The sequence below is a fragment of the Anser anser genome, assembly GCF_964211835.1.
Source record: "Anser anser genome assembly, chromosome: 7".
NCBI lineage: Eukaryota > Metazoa > Chordata > Aves > Anseriformes > Anatidae > Anser > Anser anser.
This window is the reverse complement of record NC_139727.1, coordinates 33,354,676-33,376,179: the sequence shown is the minus strand read 5'-3', so window position 1 is coordinate 33,376,179 and position 21,504 is coordinate 33,354,676. Positions and strand designations below refer to the sequence as shown.

The following is a 21,504-nucleotide window of genomic DNA, read 5'->3' as shown; positions in this document are numbered from 1 at the left end:
CATCTCTCCTGTCTTGAATAATACACATATTCTGCATCTATTTTAATATCATAGTCGGATGAGACAGACAACGTCTAACAGCAATGCCCAGACTAGTTCACAGATGTCATGCAAAACTCTGGCTATAAAAATACACCTGCCACTATGCTGAAAATTAAGAATTGATAGAACATCAAATTGGCATTCGATATAAAACTAAGGCATCATCTATTTCTCTGTATTGCAGCTTATTTAATTATAGCAAATGCTACAGAGTTCAAGAAATCAAAAAGCTGAAAAAATAAATAAATAAATAAAAATCCTGCTTGAGTAAGAGGCATACAATCTACCCGATTCACAGAATGACTTGTAGTTTCACATCATTTTAACATATTTTCTCAGGGGGGAGGAAAAAAAAAAAAAAAGGAGGTTTGAAGTATTTGAAATTGTGACTACTCAGCCTCAGTTCAGTGTAATATTAACAGCAGCCCCAAAGTATTCTCATGTGTACCCAAATAGCTACTATTCTAAGCAAGTACTACCAAAGAATCTGCAGAAAGCAAGATGAACTCCTCATTGCTCTAATATTTTACATTGCCCATTCTAAGCAGGAGTTATTTTAATAGCAAAACATTACCAAGAGAAGAAAGAAATAAATTATCAGTGAAAAAAACAGGTTGCCAGACCAACATGGCAATTGCTTACTTTTATCCAACTACCGCAACATTTTTATCATTTCATTTAGTAAAGGTGTGTACCCAAGTAGCTCTTGAATGTTCCAGTTTGTAAGATTACCCAGAAGTAACGTATTATCTTTCATTAACCCTAGTGTTTTAAAAATGTCAGTGTTACAGTAGTTTAGGCTTCTTTAATTAGTAGGGCCATTTCTTTCACCTTTATTTCCTACAAAGCAGACTTCCATTTCTAAAAGTGGCAAAGTTAAGTGTATTAACAAAATAACAGAAATACCTTTGACAATGTCTTTAATTTCATCACTCCTACCTAAAAAATAGATTTCAGTCCTAAGCAGTGTCCACATTAAAATAAGACTGTCTACAGGTTTTGATTTAATAGCAAGATTAGAAATATGAAAAGATAGTTACCTGTTATTTTTATTTACCATGGAATGCAGAGAAGCCCACAAACATTCCTATATATTTGTATGTACTTCATAAAGATATATACACACATGCATAAACTGAGCCATACACAAGTGTTGTAAGAAATATACAGCTTTCTCTGTCATTGAACTTCATAAAATACCTTAAGTTGTGTGACACAAAACAAAGCATACAGACAATGCATATTGACATACTTGGCAAAAAGGAAAGGCGCTGCTCCAGTTTTTCACTGTACATCACTATCAATCCCATTTTCCTTTGTGACCTAGTTCAGGGTTTTAGCTTAAGCTTCCTGAGGTAACAACCAAATGCTCTAAATCCAGCATGTCACCTACTCCCAAATTTCTCATTTTCTCTATGAGACAAGTTTCTAATAAACACCTGTTCTCAACAGGAAGCAGCTGCCTTCTCCTTTCAGTCATTTAGGCCAATTAACGCCAACCCATCCAATCGTGTATTTGTCAAGGACGGGGTGCACCTGGCAGGAGAATACCTCTACTAGGCTGCAAGCTCCAGCTCCCACTAGCTGCATTACTGCACACTGCTTTTGGGATCATTTCACAATTAAACTTTGATTTCCCCCTCTCTGAGAGTGTAACGAATAAAAATCTAGAAGAAAAAAAGACAAATGAATAGAAGTTGGTTTTCAACTTTCTTTTTACACGAACACCAGCCATGCCTCCCCTCTTCCACCTCCCATCAGCACACATTCTTCTTCACAAGAGGCTCCCAGTCCCCAAACAAAACCTCAGGCAGTGCAGCTGCTAAGACAACTCTTTTGTTGCTATCGTATTTTTGCCACATTCTACCTGATTGGTTCCCAAATTCCCACACAGCTGATACCCAGATCTTGAACCGTTAAGAGCCAAAAGCCTCTTTCAGAAAAAACAGCCCGTACTCGTTAAGAGGGAGGGACTGCTCCCCACAGGTTGGATGCAAGCTGGGCACTGAACGAGCACATCTCTGTGGCAAGGACATCTGTGTGCTGTGCAGTCCTACCCATAAAAAATGTATGTAAACACTAGAGAAGCTAATTTATCACAAGTATGGATTCTAACTCACGATGGTTTTCCTTCCGCTTTGTCCTTTAATGCACAAAGGTCCATCAAAAAATAAAGTCAGGTCAGACGTAACTGTTCTCCTCACAGGTCTGGCTAAAAGGAGCTCCAGAGCTGGTGTCTGAAATACCCTGCCAGCTTCCAACCTACACCTTCTGAAATTAAAGTCCTAGTCATTGTTGCATAGATTCAGAGTAACTTTGTTTGGGCTTTGGGAAAAGGGATTGTTTTCACTTTTACTGTCTGCAGAAACACAGAAGAATACAGAACAAAAAATAATTGTGCTATTTAAAAGAGAAATAGCATCATTTCACTTTTTCCTCTTCTTTTTTTTTTCTTCCCCTTCAATGAAGCACAAAACAGTGGAATATTGCTAATATACACCACAAAACTATCTGGAATCTCTGAAAGGTAGTCTCTGAACTTTCCAAATCTTACAGCAAGCGACACACCCAGGGAAATGAACAGGTTCTATCCTACAACCTGATCCATGTCTGTGTACCCCTGTCATTGTAATGGGGAAAAAAATCTACTGGGACCGCATGTTGTCCTACACAGAGTCTGATCCTGGTTTAGGGCTTAAACGAGGTACTATATTAGCACAATGACAAAAAAAAATCTCTAAAGTTCTTTAGTATAACACCCCATAGGTTTATTCACCACAGGATCATTGAATCAGAAAATTCTCTTTTAGAATTTCTTTCTGCCAAGCAGATAAACTACAACAGAAAATTTGGTCTCTTCAAATCCTGTCTTGAAAAGGAAATTGCCAATTCACTGAACAAAAATATTAGAAAAACATCCTGCTGGGATTTCCAAACCCTTTGTGCCCTAGCTTAGGATGGCAGCGATCAGTACAGCTCAGAAGACATACCTGGAGCTAGGCGAGAGGACGTAAGGGGATTTGTCACGCACTAACACAGCCGCGGCTGCCCAGCCTCCCACAAAAGCAGAACCCAGGTAGGAGAACGCTGCCTGGAATGACCCGCTTGCCTTTCAGCAGAGTACAAGAGGCAGGACACCTCCCCTGTGGGACCAGAGCTCTGCTGAGCCTGTTCACATCACCCTTATGAAACGGAAAAGACACGGAGCAGGCACAGCACCTGGGGACACAGCCAGTCTGCCTTGTCCTACCAGTGAGAGGCGATGGAAAGTCTATCGCACAAGAGCAGCAGTTCTTCCATTATGCCTGGATAACAGGCTGCACCCGCTCCCCTCTCTGAGGCTGACGATCTCACTTTGCTACGAGAAGCTCTCAGAGCTGCTGCTGATCTTTCCTCACGCAGTTCAAACACAAAGCAGAACAGATTACAAACAAGTGCCCACTCTTCATGGTGACAGGATAAATAGGAACTATGCCTTTCCACAGAGAGGTACGTCTGCTGTGCAGCATAGTGCCCAAAAAACATCAGGAACCAACAAAGCCATGCGCTGAAGTCCAAAGCCAGCAAATTAGGCTGCTGAGAACAAGCAGCGGAAAAGGAACAAGAAAGCAAGCGATCACTCTGAAATAGGGTCAGGAGAGGAAAAAAAAGAAAAAAAAAAGGAAAAAAAAAAGCAGTGACCCTAAGGCTTAGAGAAGAAGCCATGGTTCAGGTAGTGAAATGCACTAGAGCTGAGAATGGCTTCAGTGCAGCTGAAATTAGGGAGAACGAGAGGCATGGGTTGGCTCTGCCCCATCCATGATTCCATGCATTGCACACCAAAGGAGAGGCACCAGCAGCAATCCCACCACAGCTCGTGCTGATGGAGAAGCTTCCCCAGCTCTCAGCAAGCTATGTCCTGGCCTCTGTAGAATGAAACAGAATCATTCAGAAGAGAGACTTCCGATATTTAATGCACCAACATACAAACATGCCATCAGCTCAGCCTGTCAGCATTTAACTATTTAAGCTGTCATTTAGTGGTTTTGTGTAATGCATCAGAACAAATCTAAACTGCCCTGGTCACCGCACACACAAGTCATCTCACAGTAAAGCACAGAGCAAGTTTCCTGGCACTGATGGAGTTTCAACAAAAGAGGCATTTGAAAGACGCATCAAACAGCAACAATTGCTTCAAATCAAACTGCAACATACAGCAAATTCAGACAGAAATGCGCTGGTTTGTGTAAAGAGACAGCTATCTGGAAGGGAAGTTCTTAGCTGAAAAAAGATTATTAGTGTAGCAAGGATGACAACTGAAACCAATCACATTTAAATAGAATCAACTTCCCTGCCCATGCGACCTTAACCTGCTCCCCTGGATGTTTCTTGAGTAACTTTCCAGTCCTCCATTCCTCAGGCTTGTACTGATGTACACAGCAACCTCTATATCATCCACAGTTGGATTCTAACAATTTATTTTTTATTAGGAGGTGAGTAAAATTATTTTTTAAATGTTGTTTTGATTTTTTTTTTTCCAGAAAGTTTAGCTACATGCAGAATTAAGTGAGCAGATATGGTAAGCTAACAAAAACAATTATCCTTCTAATTTTCAGGAAAAAATAAAAATAAAAAATAAAATGGTCTTATTTAACAAAAGAAAACTCAAATATTCTTTGAAAGGAAAGGTTCTGTGAAATCAATGTGATCTGAAAGCAATATTCATCCAGAATTTCAAAAATGATCTAGAATCCAGATCAAAAGAAACCTCTCACAATTAAAAATAATAATAAGAAGAATGCTTTTATTTGCCCCTCAGTTTAGGGGCTAAAATTTGCTGTTTATGCTGGCATTTCAAATAACTCAAGACTTATAAGTTGCAATTGATCAGCTAATACAGATGCAAAATTGATTCCGTGTTTATCAATCCAAAAATAATTTCTCTTTTAGAGAAAATCATTCCAAGGATAAATTCACACAAACTTAGTACATTAATAACAACGAGTCAAATCACAGAAAATTCAACTTTCCTTAAGCTTTCAGCTGACCTTAAACTTTCCAAAACGTTTGCAATCTCTAACACAGCACAGTCTTCTTTCACCATATGACTCAGTTTCCAAGCCAAGTTCTTACCAAAACGTTGCTTTGGTAATCAAAGCAGGTGGAAGTGGAGCTACGGACATAACACCATTCAGTGCTGTTCCAGGATTAAATGCTGCATCCCCTCATAGCCCAGCTGAGCCTTGATTTCTGACAAAAGGTTCTTGGTATTGGTACTCTTTGGTTAGATCTTATCTAGCATAAGGGTCTGTCCAGCAATGAGTAAAAATAACAAGAGATGTGAGCTGTTCTTGAACAAAAAGGACAAAAAGAAAACAAAATAAATTGTCCTGTACAAAGTACATCAAATCTTTTTTCTGCATACATTTCTAAACATGCGCCTCAGTCACCATGAGCCTTTTTTCACTGATTACTCACCAGAAGGTGCACTTAAATCATTCAGCTGAGCTTCAGTCATTCGTGACCGCAACTCTCCAAGGCCAGCGCCGTGCACAGCGCTGCTAGGCCATGAAACTGGAACATGTTACTGCTTTAGCAAAACTCAACCTGGCTCTTCAGTAAGGAAGCTGAAGTGTTATCTGCTTAGAGAGAGCCAGAGGGCTTGTCGACTCATCCTCAAAACAAGCTTTTATTGTGTTTTGTTGTATTGGAGTTTTGAGTTCTATGGATGCATATTCTTAGTTAATACAAAAACAGGTAAATAAAGCCACAGAAAATTCCAAGGAGAGGAAAATCACTCCAAGACTACATATTTTAAGGCATTTCAAAATATACAATTAAGAAGCTGATGTTTTATTCATCGCTTTAAGAAACAAAAGTTTAACACTTGGGCTTTAAAAATATAGCTACTTTAATAAGCAACATTTCAAGGGAAGAAATCAAAGAAAAGAAGTGTTCATCAAAATGTGGTAGTTCAGGAAGTTTCAGTGACTCCACAAATTAAGGCCAATAAAGTAGATTGCGTAAATAAATGATTGTTCATGGGTTTGGTTTTGTTTAAAAACAAACAACAACAACAAAAAAAACACCTACATACTTTGTAGAGTTTCTTTTTGCTCTGCATTTTCTCAACGTTGCCCACTGCTCCCAACACCCACACCTTCATTCTGCTCCCCTGACCCAGGAGCCGGACAGGTCCCAGCCTGCACACAGCTCTCCCAGCAGCAGAGGCCGACGAAAGCACCACTTCAAGAGGTCACTTGGCTGCACCTCCCTGCGCCTTCCAACCCCAAACGCAGCAGATGCCCCTCTCCCTAGCTCCTCCGTCAAAGAGGGAGGCCAGCCGCAGGCTGGGTGGGCTGCTGGTGGGCACCCTGATGCCAGGCTACGTTCTTGCCTTGTTTTCTACCCCCAGATAAGTAGCTTAATAAAACAGCTGCCTCTAAGCACCAAGTCTAAAAATGATCTCTATACACAAGACCGAGACGGCTTCTTCAGCCTGGATTGTGGGAATTGCCAGCCTAATGTCAGCTTTTGCATTTAGTTGGAAAATAAGTTAAATCTTTGCTTATAAAGTCACTGGGAATACAAGTTTTTAATCCCTTTACATTTTAAAATGCTTTTTCTTGAATCAGCCTGAGGATCCAAGTGTTCTGATTCACAGAAATTCTTAGGCTGCAAATCCATTTACTGAGGATAAGATTATACAGCACATGTATATCATTTTACATATGATACTTTCAGGAAATTTAAACTGACAAGGCTGCTTTAAAAAGCTTTCAGTTGGTGAGTGAGCCTTACGGAAGTATTTACTGGTTCTTCTTGAATTTAGATACATACCCCACATCATTGTGAAAATTGAAGAGACCTAGAAATTTGACTAACAATGGACCTAGTCCTTCTCTCAGTTATTTTGGTATAAAGCTACAGGAGTTCCTAGTTGTTACAAAGGTGATGCAAATATTTTTTGATCATATACTAGTGACACAAAAAAGAATTCATAGCAGAATGTACACAGCTTCACATAATAAAATCCCACGTTAGAATTGTATTTAGTCAAGTCACCATACTTATTTGCTTTTTAAAATAAACAAGCGTAAATAAAAAACTCAAACTTCTCTAAACAAAAATCTGTTTGTTCAGAGTTGGAAAGAGTGGAAACCTGTTAGCTGAGTTCAGGAATAGCAGTTTAATTCATGCGATTCATTCATCTACATCAGCGTTCAAATTCAAACCAAGAACACACTTTTGAGGTGAATCTTACCCTCCTTTTCTCACCACATACACCTTAGCTCCAGAGCAATCCTGCAACACAAACTGGGTTTCTTTTGGACAAACCTAAACCACAAAACACACTTCAACCACTGAAACAGCCATTCCTGAGCACGTTACATCTGGCATGGGTTTGCAGGCATACAGCCTTGGCTTCTAAAGGCAAGGCTAGCAAAGCTTGTCTTCAGAAACTTGTTGAAAGGCTCCTAGTGCTTTTGAGCTACAGTTCCGATTACTCTTCTTATTACACATAAGAAACTCTGCACATGCCAAATGATGGAAGAGGGATTCTTTAGGTTTAGGCGGTAACTGAGAAAACCGAAGGATGTTAGGCCAATGTCTTGTAATTAAGTACGTGGCTAAATTGCAAATAAAGATATTTAAGACAAAACATACTGACCTTCAGAAGTAGATTTAAGCCACTGAGTAGCCAATATATAATGGAGGGAAAAACACGTTGATAAGTAAGAACTCATAGGATGTAAACACATATTATTGATTGAATAGACCAGTATTTTCCCATATTCTTCAATTTATCCAGCTTTTTTTTTTTTTATATGCTACCCACAGCCATATGGATCTGTGCTATTTACCTGTAGGAGTCTGGATTTCCTCAGCACCAAACTGCAGCTTAGTCCGCATAAAAGATACATGCATTTCCTCTATATACTAGATAAGGCAACATCCCAAATGAGGTTAATAACATCTGCCTGCTTCAAAATCAGAAAGAGCCCCCTTTGGTAATGCATTTAATATGTTGGCACAAGTGACTGTTGGGATTTATGAATAAGTCATAAGGAAGCTCTGAATCACCACCTGCTATCCATTAGAACTTGGGGTGGCTACACACGTTAGGTCACAGGTTACCTTGCACAAATGCCTGCATAAAAAGAGCACAAGTTTTAAATAGCCCCTGGTGATGGATAAAAGCAGAACGCAGAGCCACGTCTCTTATGAATAAACTTGAATTGGGTCCTCTTCCACGCAGTGATCTTAAAAGTTTTTACATGACTTCTAAGTCTGCTGCTTCTGTATCTTAGAGTTTTGGAAAGATTTTTAGATGCTCAGCACTGATATGAACATCCTAAAGCATTGCAACAACTCAGCTGTCAGACACGATTCAACAGAGAACAAAAAGAAAGGGAAAAAAAAAAAAGAAATCAATCATGATGGTGAATTCAAAGAAATCTTCAGAGATCATTCAGAACTGAAATAAGAACAGTGGACTACAACACTCACAATCCTGAAAAGTCAGACTAATAAAGGATGGATGGCATAATTTAGCTCATCATCAAGAAGTCCCAGCTGTAGATCTGCAAAAGTTCCAAGCACCATTTTTTTTTCTCATTTTGAAAAGAGAGAACTTTGCCAAAAAAAAAAAAAAAAAGTTATTTATGACCAGTCAGTGAGTGTCAATTTTAAGATTCCAGAAAACCAGATAACCTCAACTGGAGAAACTGATAAATCTGATTTGTTGGAGTCAGGTACTAACTCAAGTCTCCAGATCAAAAAGAAGAATGAGCAGCTCGCAACACAGAGCAGTCTGTATCCCTGAAATGCTCACGAGTGTGAATACTTGATAGAAATGAAGGAAGAGCAGATTTTTCCTTCTCCCTTTTCTGTGAATTTGGCTGAACCAGTCAGTTCTCTGGTCTAAAAGATGTGAAATTACTTAATTTAAACACAAAATAGCCAGACAGAATAACTACCTCTGGAGTATGGTTAAAAGACAAATTTGGAAAAGATGTCAAATCAAGGATTTTACAAACAGTTGCCTAACAAAAGGTATGGCCCATTTGTAAAACTCCATGAAAAGAACAGACAATGCCTTAATATGCATTTGCTATAGTAACACCTATGTTTGAAGTATGCAACTGTCACAGATGAGTGAAACAATAGAAAGATTGGAGAAAGCTTACCATAAATCTATGCTGATTTTAGCAAAGGCTCACTGGCCATCTGTTAACTCCGGAATCCCGACCCTTGGTCTTTTTCCAGTCCCCATGAGTTAATGCTTCTGAAGCCTCCCATTTGCATTACAGGTTTCCCCAGTAACAAACACTGATGACTAAAGTATAAGATGATGGTCCATTTCTTCATGGTAAAGTCAGCAAGATGCAAACATCTGTACTGTCCCAATGGGAGAAGTCATGCAGAAGATGAAGTTTTGAGTCTGATTTGAAAGCAAATTTTACAGCTATTCCCACTAAATCCTGTACTGAATGCACTGAAACAGCAGATCGGTTGAGTTGGCTGTGTTGTTTGGTTTTGTTTGTTTGTTCATTTGTTTTTAGGGCACAAAATTAAATTCCCATTAGACAAAACAGAGACGCCAACAAGGCATCCTTTACCCACCACCACAACATGGCTGAAGTCATGTTTGGATCTGGCTTGCTATTAACAAAACTGCACTTGCATTTCCAACTACCACCACTTCCTTAGTAGATTTATTATTCAGGAAAGCAACTCAAAGGATGTAACAGACATGGAACCACACAATCACATTAAGTAACATAAAACAGTTCTTATGCTGGGCCCTAGCACTCCATAGACTATCTCGTTGTACAAACAGATGCTTCTGAAATGATGTCTCAGGGCAATGCTTTCACAGAAGCTTGAAAAACGTATTTCAGATGGAGATTTATACCATGAAAAAAGCCACTTAGGGAAAAAAAAAAAAAAAAAGTGGCTAGTTATAAAACAAGGCTACAAAGCTCTTCAGTTATGACCTGTTTGGGGCTGTTCTTACACTCAGAATATGTCACAGATCACAACTAGGCTGCAAGGTTTGCAGGAGCTGTTAATTCCAAGTTAAGGTGGCAATATTCAGTAAGACTAGTGTACATTCTCTAAATGTCACTGGAATTGTAAGTGGGGATTAATGCAAGGGAAAATAATGTCATATAATCAGGCAAATAGGCCCCCCAAATATCCAGAAAGAGAAGTCCCTCTGCTTATTAAAGGAAGCAGGTCAGCCTAGCTCTCTCATCTCAGAACAGACTTTCCTGCTAATATTTCATGAAACTGATCATAAAGGTTACTTTCTCAAGTCAGAGATTTGAAGATAATAAACTGAAGTTTTCAGATAGCCCTCTATTCAGAAAGATGTCAAGGCTCAGTTTCAATTTCCCAGTGGATGCTCAGCATTGCACTGACTTCCCAGTTCTCCATATTGCTCAGGTATTTTCCACTTTAAAACACATCTTAGGACTCATCATGGCATTGCTAGTAAGCCAGACCCACAAAAGCCATCATCCACAAAGCTGCACTGCTCTCATTGCCACACAGTGTATTCCATCTCACAAATGAGTTAAAAAAAAAAAAAAGTCTTTGTATCGGGCTTATCTGCTATTTCTGCCAATTTTTTCTTGTTAGATGTTTCCGTTCCCTTTAAAATTCCTGTAAGCCACTGATCTTAGTGTCACAGTTAATGAGCATGTAAAACTCATCAACAGCAAATTTCAAAAATGCTCCAAAGCTGATTTATTTTCTTCTTAGAATCTCTACCCATGCTTGTTTCTGTAGTAATAAGCTGTAAAATTTTGCTTTTGATATGAAATGGAGATTGAAATATAAACCAACAGAGACACATAAAGAAGTGATAAGTTAGTTTGTATTTCAGATATATACTGACATAAAATCTTCCATTTTCTTTGGATTACAGAGCAGACTGGCTTTTTTTATTACTATCATTATCTTAAATGATTTGTGAATAAACACGAAAGAACCTTACTTGAAAAACTGTATAATTTACTATCTAAGAGCAAAGTATGGGCAGATTAGTCAACTGTTTTTTCCACATATTTTGGGGAAGCTAATGTTAATGAAAATTGAGTTATTTGTAAACAGGATCGTTGGACTCAAATGCCTACACTTTAATACCTCTCCCTGTACAAACATTAGTGTTCCTCAGGCCAGGATTCAGAAAAAAATCATATAATTCATTATAAACCTCTCTTCCACAACAGAAATCCAGTAAAAATACTTATTTTGACAACATATCAACCAGATACACATCTATTACCTCTGATTTAGTGTAAGTACTTAACGATTGAGCCATTACTGGAGCATATAATGGCACCAAAGCTTTTCATATTGGGCAAATTGCATAATTACTTTTTAAGTACCAAGTGTAACTAATTAGCACTTTTTAAGCCAGCATGCATCATCCTTAATTCTTAGATATTTCCATTTAAATTTTCCATCAGTGACTACTTTTCATGTGTGTGGAAAAAGAATAGAGAAGATGAAAGAATGTTATATACGTGCATAATGTACCAGTAACAATTTGAGTATCCATATGGATATAATAGATTAAAAACAGAGCAGCTGTACATACTCACTAACACTCCAGCTGGTTAGTCAAATACACTGATTAAATTGTTACCTTTAATAACTAGATATGCACAAAAATCATTCAATTTCCCAAACTACTTTGCAAAATACAATCCTTGGGATCATAAACCTTTTATATATAGATATTATTTCTTTGCTAGTGACAGTTAGAACTTGCTCTCTCAGTGACAGCTAGTATTTGTTCACTTCATAGCATCCGATGAAGAATTTCATTTCATTGACCTAATTAATAATTAAGGTAACTGACTTAAACAGGGTAGCACCATGAATGTGTGTACTTCTGGTAGTATTCAGCATAAATAATTTTTCATTTTAATTAATTAAAATTCATGGAGCAATGGAACTGACTCTGATGCTACTTACCTTATCGCTAACAGGAAAAATTGCCTTGTGAGGCGGAAGTTCAAGCTAGAATTACAATACTGCCCGAATTCCAAGTGAGGCTAAAATCATCATATCTAAGGCAAGAACTCTAAGCAAGACTTTGAATTCCATCTTAAAAGGTAAACTGAGATGCTATGATTATAATCACAGAAATTAAAGATACCACAAAACAAAATGAATGTTTATCACGCAAAAGCTCAGGAAATAAGTATATGGAATTGGAGAATATCACAACTTAAGTAGTAACAAAATTCAAATAACTGATTGTCCTACCAGACCAGAGATAAGAATCTACACCAGAACACTGGGAAACAAAAGATCCAAGACATTAACTTGCAAGTTATGCAGTAGGCACTCTATTAAATATATTAAATTATACCATTTGTCATATTCTAGCAAGTATTGCACCTAAATTTAATGCAAAATGGGAAGGAATTTCCCAGAATTAATAGAAGCTATTACTCTAGCTTCTCATTATTCCATATTCATAGTTTAATCTAAAAATATGAATGTGAGGAGAAAGTAGAATAAAATGCAACATGAATTTATTAACATCACACACTTCATCTTCGATAAAACAACTTTAACAAAAATGACTACCATTATATCAAGACGCCAATAAGCTGTACAATTAGTTAAACCTGGAGACCAAATTAATACAAAAACCACAATGCAAGTAAGGAGATGGATAAAAATGGGATCAACAGATCAGCCATAAGCAAAAAACTCAGCCTGTATGGGGAATTACATAGGACCGTACAGGCAGTCAAAAACTGATCTTAAAAAGAGACTTACCAATAACAGCACAGGCATGCTAGTGAAATTTATTGATGACATGAACTTGTTCATACTGTTAGAAATAAATACATCCTATGCAAAGAACTAGGTGATACTGATTCTTGACTAACTGAGAGGAGATGAAATTTAGCAATAGTCAGTAAAATCACGTACTTGGAAGTGACGGGAATAGTTTCAACTAGCCCACTGGAGAAGAAAGAAGAGAATTAAAACAGCTGCAGAATGACTACATGCCACCAATGGTATACAGCCAGAAAAGAGAGAAATGATCCTACAACATGGGATTTCCAAAAGAGATCAGGCAGTTAATAATATTAAGGCACAGGAAACACACTGGGAAAGATTAAATTGGAACATGAGCAGAGAACACTATTTGAGTAACCAGAAGAAATAAGAGCCTGGTAAGAAGACACTTGTTTATCCTAGTGTAATGAAGTCCAAGGAAAAAATATGACATTCAGTGCATACGAAGAGGACAAAAGGAAAAGCAAATGGAGAGAGAGCAGCTCTTTTGGCTAAGAGACTATATGAACACAAAATGAGGCATGCATCAAGTAGATAGTAAGAACAAACTTAGACTAATGGTCTACATTCAGAAAGTCAAAGTGAGTTTCAAGAAGAACATCTGAACATGTTTATGGGTTATTTAGTTACCAAATGCTACCATTTCACTCCACAGAGTTTAAGTACGGCAGATGAAAAAGAGTTTACTGAAGTTTATTTTATTTAAATCATACATTCAAAGTCTATATCAAAGCAATATCTGCTCAAATCTCATTTTTTCTGCAGGGTTTGGTGGAGTTTTGTTTGTTCGTTTTTAAGTACATAACAACTAACAACGGGGAATTGTGTTTGCCACTTACAGGTATCAAAGTCTTCATTTTAGTTCAGTGACTAAAAAGCCAGAAATAAATATAATGCTCTCACACAGCTGTTAGGTCCCTGCAAACAACTGATGCCTTTGCCCCTAGAAGAGGGAACATGGAGCAGAGCAGAAATCCTGCCATGGGTGTGGGAGGAACGAAACAGAATGAACGCTCGGCACAGATGCCAACAGCCAGAAATGTCAGCCACCAGCCAGTAACACCAGGCTGGAATCTGGGGGGACAGAAAGAAGGGAGCAGCTTGTAACCTGAAATGGAACATCAATGATATTCAAGCCCACACAGTAACTTCAAACTCCTCATCTTGCTGTCCAGTCCTGAGGACAACAATTCATAACAGCTACCTCTTCTGCCTCCCAGCAACTCTCCAATTGCTCTCCGAACAGGACACGCTCGGCTGCACGAAGCTGGCTGTCACATCTGTCCCGACAGGTGAATCTACCTGCCCAACTCTCCTGAAACCTTGGGCAACCTGGGAACACAGCTCAAACGCAGTGGCAGTGATGTTATTTTCGAGTATGAGCACACAGGGAGATGAAGGTCATCCTCCTCCTCCCCGCTTACACTCCGCAGCACAGAGATTCCTGTGGTGGCCCTGCTAAGCAAAGGCGCTCACGTAGCTGCTGCCAGCCAAAGGGCCAGCGGCACTGCAACCTGCCTGCCAGGCTCCAGAAAATCCTGTTCTCAAGTATATTTATATGTGCACACAAAGATATGCAAAAGACACTCGCACATATATAGAAATCTAACAGTTGCAGAATTATTTTGCTTTTATATGCAAGCCTTCACCTTTAAAATCACACAAATCCCAGCTGCTCTACAGACAAGTCTTTTTAATTAATCCCAGTTTGCCCACCTTCTTAATTAATCCCAATTTACCAGAATGTTGAGAAGGCAGACAAGTCATTAGAAAGCTAAAGCACTTTAAAGGAAAAAAAAAAAAATAGATCAAAGACTTCAGAAACTAGGCATCATGGTAAAGTTTCATATTGAAATAAAAACTCACAAGTTGAAGCAAAAGCATCTGGCAATTCTAAATGCTTACATTTAAATAACAGATGACAACTATCAATTAACATATGAACAGGACTGAATAATTTTCATTTATCCCACAAACAATAAAATATTAATTGCTAGTTGTGACTCCTAATGTCAGGCCCAATAGCATGCTAGGAAAGCTGTACCACAATAGAGGTAATAAAGAAACCTCAACATTTATGTTCACTCAAAGTTGACATTTCTAATATTTAATTTTCATTCTCAATGTCGATCACGTTTTTTGGTAACTTATAACTCCCTGCTGCCCTGCTCCCTCCTGAGTATGTCTAAGCTACCTACTTATTCCCTGCTTTGACATAATAACTTTTCAGCAGTTTCAGACAACTGCAACACATTCATCTAGAAAAGAAAAAAAAAAAACAGAAATTGAACATAACAGAACCTTGATGATAACCAGAGAATTATCCATAAAAAAAAAAAACACAGAAATCCTCCTTTTTTCTTCTACTAACAAATATTTTGCTGAATAATTTGTCATTAACTTTATCTCAAACTTACTATGATAGTTCAGTCATTACTTAAAACATAATATTTTGATGAAATTACCATGCACTGCTGATGAAAAACCCCAAAAAAGTCTGTTCTAGAAGACCTCTATAAACTGTGTGCACCTAAATAGCAGAAGGAAAAGAAAAAGCTTTAAAATGCTGCACATTTTGGCATGGAAGTTGGTTTATACAAATTCCAGTTCATGCAACAGTAGATGAATATCTTCTATGCAGAAGATATGAGAGTTCCACAGAAAGTTCTAAAATTCTGGGCAATGAAGACAACTGGCACCCAAGTTTTCCTGAAGAGTATATAAAAAGCTTATTTTATTTATACATCTATTTATCTCTCTACCCATCTATCTATCTCACACATAGAAATATGCTATTTAGAGAGGCATAGCAACCAATAAATTTAGGAAAATGCTAAGATTGAATTTGATTATTTCTACAGCAATGTGTTGTTATCGAATGTAAGCGCCTCTGATTTATTTTTCAAGATGACCACCCGTCATATTTTCTTTAGTCTTAGTTGTTCCATAAAGCTTCACGAATATAATAGGCACTTGTAGCAAGAAAGACCAGAAAGTAACAAACTTTTGACAGCTTATGGAAAGTTGAAGGACATGGAACTTAAACTTATCCAAGAGAACTACAGCCCAGATAATATAATATTTTAACCTCAATGACATATTTCCTCTACCAACAGCAAAGGACATCAGAACCCACATGGAGGACAAATATGACAAGTTAAAGACCTAGAAATACCAACAGCTTCAGCAAGTTTTGCAGACTGTTTCCTTGCAAAATTACAATTGCATTAGAACTTGACCTGGAAATTTAATACACTTGATAGTACATTCAGTACATTCCCCACCGTTCTCCAGGAAAATCCGGCCTTCCTTGCCATGTTTCATAGTTGTCAGTGTGCATCCAAAGGAGCATGCTCCAGCATCACTCACAGAGAGGCACAAGACTTGCAGCTCCAAAAAGAAAATGACATATATTTTATTGTAAAGCCAGTAAGAAAATCGTTAAAGCACTCTTCATTAGAAATGAAATCATTATAAATGATGAGGGATGATCCCCAAGTACTTCTTTCAAAGATTTCCAAAATCAATTTGATTAACATTTTACTTTATTTCCTCCACAATTCCACACTACTCCAGGCCCCACCTTGAAAATTTCGATTATAATATATTACTAACCAGCAGTCTGTAGTAGTTTGTGTAGATCCCCAAACAAACAGGAAAAGCTATGTGGAAAGCTACTTGAAAATAAGAATTGTCTCAGGAGGGAAAAAAAAAAAAAAAAGAAAAAAAAAGAAAAAAACAAGAAGATATTTAGCATATATTCACAAGAAGAATTAATAGAAGAGAAATTAAAAAAAAAATTGCCTCAGTTTGAGGAAGCAACATAAATGGATATAGAATCAAGTATTCATATTTCATACCAGCCATAAAATAATAATAAGAAGAAAGATTTCAAATCTCCCTGCCTCCCAGCATATAACCCTGCACCAAATGATAATATTCATCTTCAGTGTTTTTCCTTCTGTGCTTTTTAGCATAAATTCTAAAGAATCCAAAATAATGGTCAGGTGCTGTGGTCTGCTTGTTGTTTTGTTTTTCAAGGGTAGGATTCTCATTTCTCTTCTGCATCTACACAGAGTAATGCTCCCAGAGAGCTCATCATAGCAACTGTTCTTATTTTCCTAAAGAAGCTACTGACAAGCATAAACTAAAAATATTTTAAGAGAGGATAGAGAATGCTAGTTGAACAGAAGATAGCATTTCCCTTTCTTCACATACATAAATCACAGACAGTGTTCCTTTGGACATCTCACATTCAAGAAAAATATTTGGAACCACAAACCGAAAAGCAAAGATTTTAATTACTAACTTCCTTTCTGTGCGCAACATCAATGTGATTAAATCACATCTAAGAGGACTGTTTATAAAATAAAGGTATTCTCAGCATGGGAAAACACCTTAATAGCTTGGTTCTAAAACTACCAGGAAGATAAATACAGACCTCAACAGTCCTTTAGATGAAAGGAAGATTTCACTGCCTTGCCTCTTATTTATATTATTTTAAAATCCTTCTAGAAAGGATTGACTGTATCCAGCCATGCAAACTTGAAAAGCATATTGCACAGAGTATCACAGACAGACTGTCAACGTCAGCCTTCCCTACTATTATCCTGACATTCTTTTATTGTGAAATTCACCTTTTCTTCATTTTGCTGTAGTATACCTATTGTGCTTGCTGCCTTTTATTTAATAACTCAATATTCTATAATGTAACAAAGTGATGCATTAGTATAAGAGTACACATTTTATGTACACAAAATAATTGTAGGACAGCACACATTTCAACACCTGCAAATGAAAGATGCATTGTTGTCATATACAAAATAAAAAATAATAAATTTTAAGAGTCTGAACCTCAATTCCATTACACGAGCTTCCTTAAATTTACCTTCAAATTAAGTGACAAATAAACCCCAAAGAGATTAATTACACCATCATATGAGTATAGCAACTGAGAATCAGGCCAGCAATCTAACTGCAAGTGCAATATGAACAGTCATATTATTCCTTGTTATATCACAGTTATTAAGCCATAAGCTGTGTTTAAATTGTAGTCCTACAGCTACACCCAGGAATGCCTTCTGATGGCGTATACCTTCATGAAAGTTGGTCAGACCCCAAAACCAAGAAACCTGTCCCATCCTGAATGATGCCCCAAATCCTATTTGTGGACACGTTCACATTTCACCTTTTTCCTACAACACTCCTATACTTCACATGGAGTGACCTCTTTAGAGAAAGTTTATCTCACATTCACCCGCCTGAAGCAAATACTTCAGTAAGTAGATGGCACCTTGGAACTGGGTTCATTAAACATGAAATTTCTAGAAAGCTGCTTTCTGAAGAAGTCTCTCTTCCCCAGCACGCCCCCCCCCCCAAAAAAAAAAAAGCTCACAACTCCAACATGTCTAATTAGATGAGAAAATATACAGTACTTCTGATATACAAACATCAAATGTATCCACGTGGATATGCAATATTACGTTTCCTACCTGAGTGTGTAACCTAGGTACACACATTTGCAACCTACACAAGTCCCTAAGTAAGGACTGAGTAAAATTCAACAGCCAAAAAAATAAAATAAACCTTCTGGTAGTCTAAAACCACAGTAATGTTCTCCCAAACTCCCATACCCGTTAAGAAAATCTAACCCTAAGGGTTCACAGCAGCGACCAGGCCAGAGTTAATGCAGCCTGTAACTCAAGTTACCATCGACATGTAGTATGGAAATGCCTCAAACAACATTACTGGCCTAATATTGTTGAGCATAGGCACAAACAAACTCATCATGCTCATACTTACTGACCACAGCATGCAATCTTTTCTCATACACAAACTTACTAGCCGCAGTTCCATGATTCACGTCAGAGCCATGGTTTGCAGGCTCCCAGGCATCTCCACCCAAATTTTTAAACAGAATTTTCCATTTCCATTTTCCACTTTCCTACAGAAGCAATGACAAGACCTTTAGGACAAGGAGGTTTTTGTAACTACAAGGCACATGTATCCTTCCAAGAGAAATGCAATAAGCAAAAAACAGACAACCAACAATGATGATCAGCTGTTCTTAAGAACAACCTCTCACAATCAGAAAATAAAGCCATCTGGTCATTGAAGCAACTGTACATCTCACTATTTATGTATACTTCATAAATACACAATATATTGAAGATGAACTTGCATAGCATGGTATCTTATAGATTGACAACCCCCCAAATACTTCTGGTCCATTGAAAACAAGCAAACAAAAATAATCTGAGAAATTAAAAGATTCAAATACATACTGAGAAAGTCCAGTGCAATTAAGAACAGGGAGGTGGAAAAAAAAGTTGCTTTTTCCTCATTAATTTGTACATTTTTTTAAAACATAGGATAGTCAAGAATTTTCTTCATAAAATAGCGTTCTTTTATTTAAAGAAGTATGCCTTCAAGTAGCACCAACCAGACTAAGTGATATGATACACTGATGTCTAAGCCTGCAACAGCCTAACTGTGAGAACAACAGAGAATATTTCTTTCACTCAAGATGTTGCACCGCCATGCTCATACTTGCCAAGCTTCGCGTATGTTAGATTTGTCATTCTCCCAGTCTTGAGCACAGTAATTTACCTCCATACCCAGTGAATTGCACAAAGACAAGAATGAAATGTGTAGATTGGAAAGTTACAACAGAAGTCAGAATATCACTCATTGCACCATGCTTCCTTCTTCATAGAAAAACAGACTAAATTTTAAATTGTATTTAAAGATAAGGAATATGATTAATTTGGCCCTGCATCTGCTTTGGTCTTCATTAGTAGATGGAAATTAAAACAGTTAAATTTATCAGGATGATAAAAAAAAATAAGGTGACTGTGAACAACAAATGATGTATGAGAGAACTGCATTAGACTCTCTACAAGAAGGAACCATCCTTAGGAGGCAAGAGTTTTAACTACAATTAAAAATAAATGTGTTTTTCTTTTTTTTCCTTTTTTTTTTAAAAAAAAAATCCTTACTGTGTGTGACCTTAAAATTATCAAAAACAGGGAAAAAAAAAAATCAGTAAAACACTGCAAGCCTCCATCATTCTGAAGCAATCTAATGTACACCGGTTCTGCTTTCAAAGCCCAAGTGCTACTTTACAATGCAGCCAATCAACACCAGAAAGCCTCAGTCTAACTTCAAAGGAATATTCTGCTTCCTTTCAGCTGCCCATCACGGCAGAGATTTTATGTTCCTGAACAGACTTCTGAACATGTACGAACCCCAAAAGCAGTAAGTGCACCTTAATGATGCAGATAAAACTGAAAATAAACTCAGCAGTTATCCTGGTAATGAACGGCTTTGCGAACTGTTACATTAAGACATTAAACTGTGGCTTGCTTGTCCCTCCACACACACAGACACAAAAAAATAATTTAAAAGAAAAAAAATAGAGGACAGACCAACCAGAAATTCAGCCCAGATTTGATATCCTGGTTCATCTGACTGGAGAACACCTTTCAAGGTCAATTCTCTCACTTATTTTCACCAACCTCTAGGCCACACCAGCATTTATCCTGGCACCAACAGAGGCCCGGGCCCAGGCACTGAAAGGCATCGGGTATCCTTTTGGAACAGTCAGTCAAAAAATACTGTTAACAAAACTTCTTGGCTGTGGATCTATACCTGAATGAGAAGCTTCACATCATCTCCTACATCTGACAATGTTCAACAGTAAAGGCCTCCAAGAAAACAAAGCACTCCACGTTGCGTACCTGCAGCAAAGTACTGTGCTATTAGAAAACAATTCACTTTTCCTAGAATGAGGACTGGGAAACGATTACAAAAAAAAAAACTTGTATAAACTCCCAAGCTTTCATTTCAGTTCTGTCACTTGTTCATCAGGTAACCTCATACAATTACACAACCTGAGGTTTCCCATGTGTCAAACAGCTGGAAAAAAAAAAAATGTCTTTTCCTCAAGGCCCTTCTGGTGACCAGCTACTTAGTGCTTCATTCAAGATGCAAAGAAAAACAGAGATGTGTTGGGGCTAAGTACTTCCTTGAATGCACGTAGGGCTTGAGTTCCCCACCCCACTCCCTGAAAAATACACTACTATAAGCAATTCGGAAATGAAGCTCTAGAAAAACTGTATCATACTAGCTCACAGATCATTCCTGCAGAGCGCTACACGATTGAAAATACCAATAAAAACAAAGTTCTAAATATAGATGTTCTAGATTTAATACTTGTATCAGCATAAGGTTTTAGAAAACATCTGCAAAAACATTTCTAACACAGCTGTCTTAATATTACATCTGCGCACACAAGCGCAAATTTATTTTTTCAAAACCAGCAGTCTGTTCCTATATTTTCATTTTTCAGGAGCACCTTCCAGCTCCTGTCCAGTGTCTTAAGTTACCCTCTGGATGAGCCTCAGTTGACTTTGGAAGCCAACACAACAGATTTACTGATACGAGAGAACTACAGAAGCATGCAGCTTAATTCACTTAGAGCAACTCTGACTCTTCCTATGAAATCGAGTTCATTCCCCTCTTTCCCTACACTGCTTTGGTATATCTTGCATATACCGTATGTACATTTGATTATCAAGTATATTCTCCAAGCTGTGCTTGCAAATAAACATAAATCATTAATGGGAGTTACTCTTCATTTCCTTAGAC

The 21,504-nt window shown here is 37.7% G+C and overlaps 1 protein-coding gene across 30 annotated transcripts in view; it reads right to left on the bottom strand.

Annotated features, from left to right (window-relative positions):
* Window positions 1–21,504, bottom strand: part of ATRNL1 (attractin like 1) — a 519,713-nt gene that overhangs the window by 461,034 nt on the left and 37,175 nt on the right. Inside the window, exons 1-2 of one of the 30 annotated variants that reach the window (XM_083844132.1) lie at window positions 16,140–18,639; window positions 15,321–15,385 (exon numbers count right to left, since the gene is read on the bottom strand). The exons of 25 other annotated variants lie outside the window; for them this stretch is intronic. In XM_083844132.1, the coding sequence (XP_083700258.1) occupies window positions 15,321–15,385; window positions 16,140–16,172 (98 nt within the window). In that variant the 5' untranslated portion in view covers window positions 16,173–18,639. Of the gene's footprint in view, window positions 1–1,082; window positions 1,118–1,294; window positions 2,108–2,162; window positions 4,168–4,236; window positions 4,822–15,320; window positions 15,386–16,139; window positions 18,640–21,504 lie in introns of those variants that run through there. 4 more of the 30 variants (XM_083844120.1, XM_083844110.1, XM_083844116.1 and 1 more) reach the window with 4 other exon arrangements.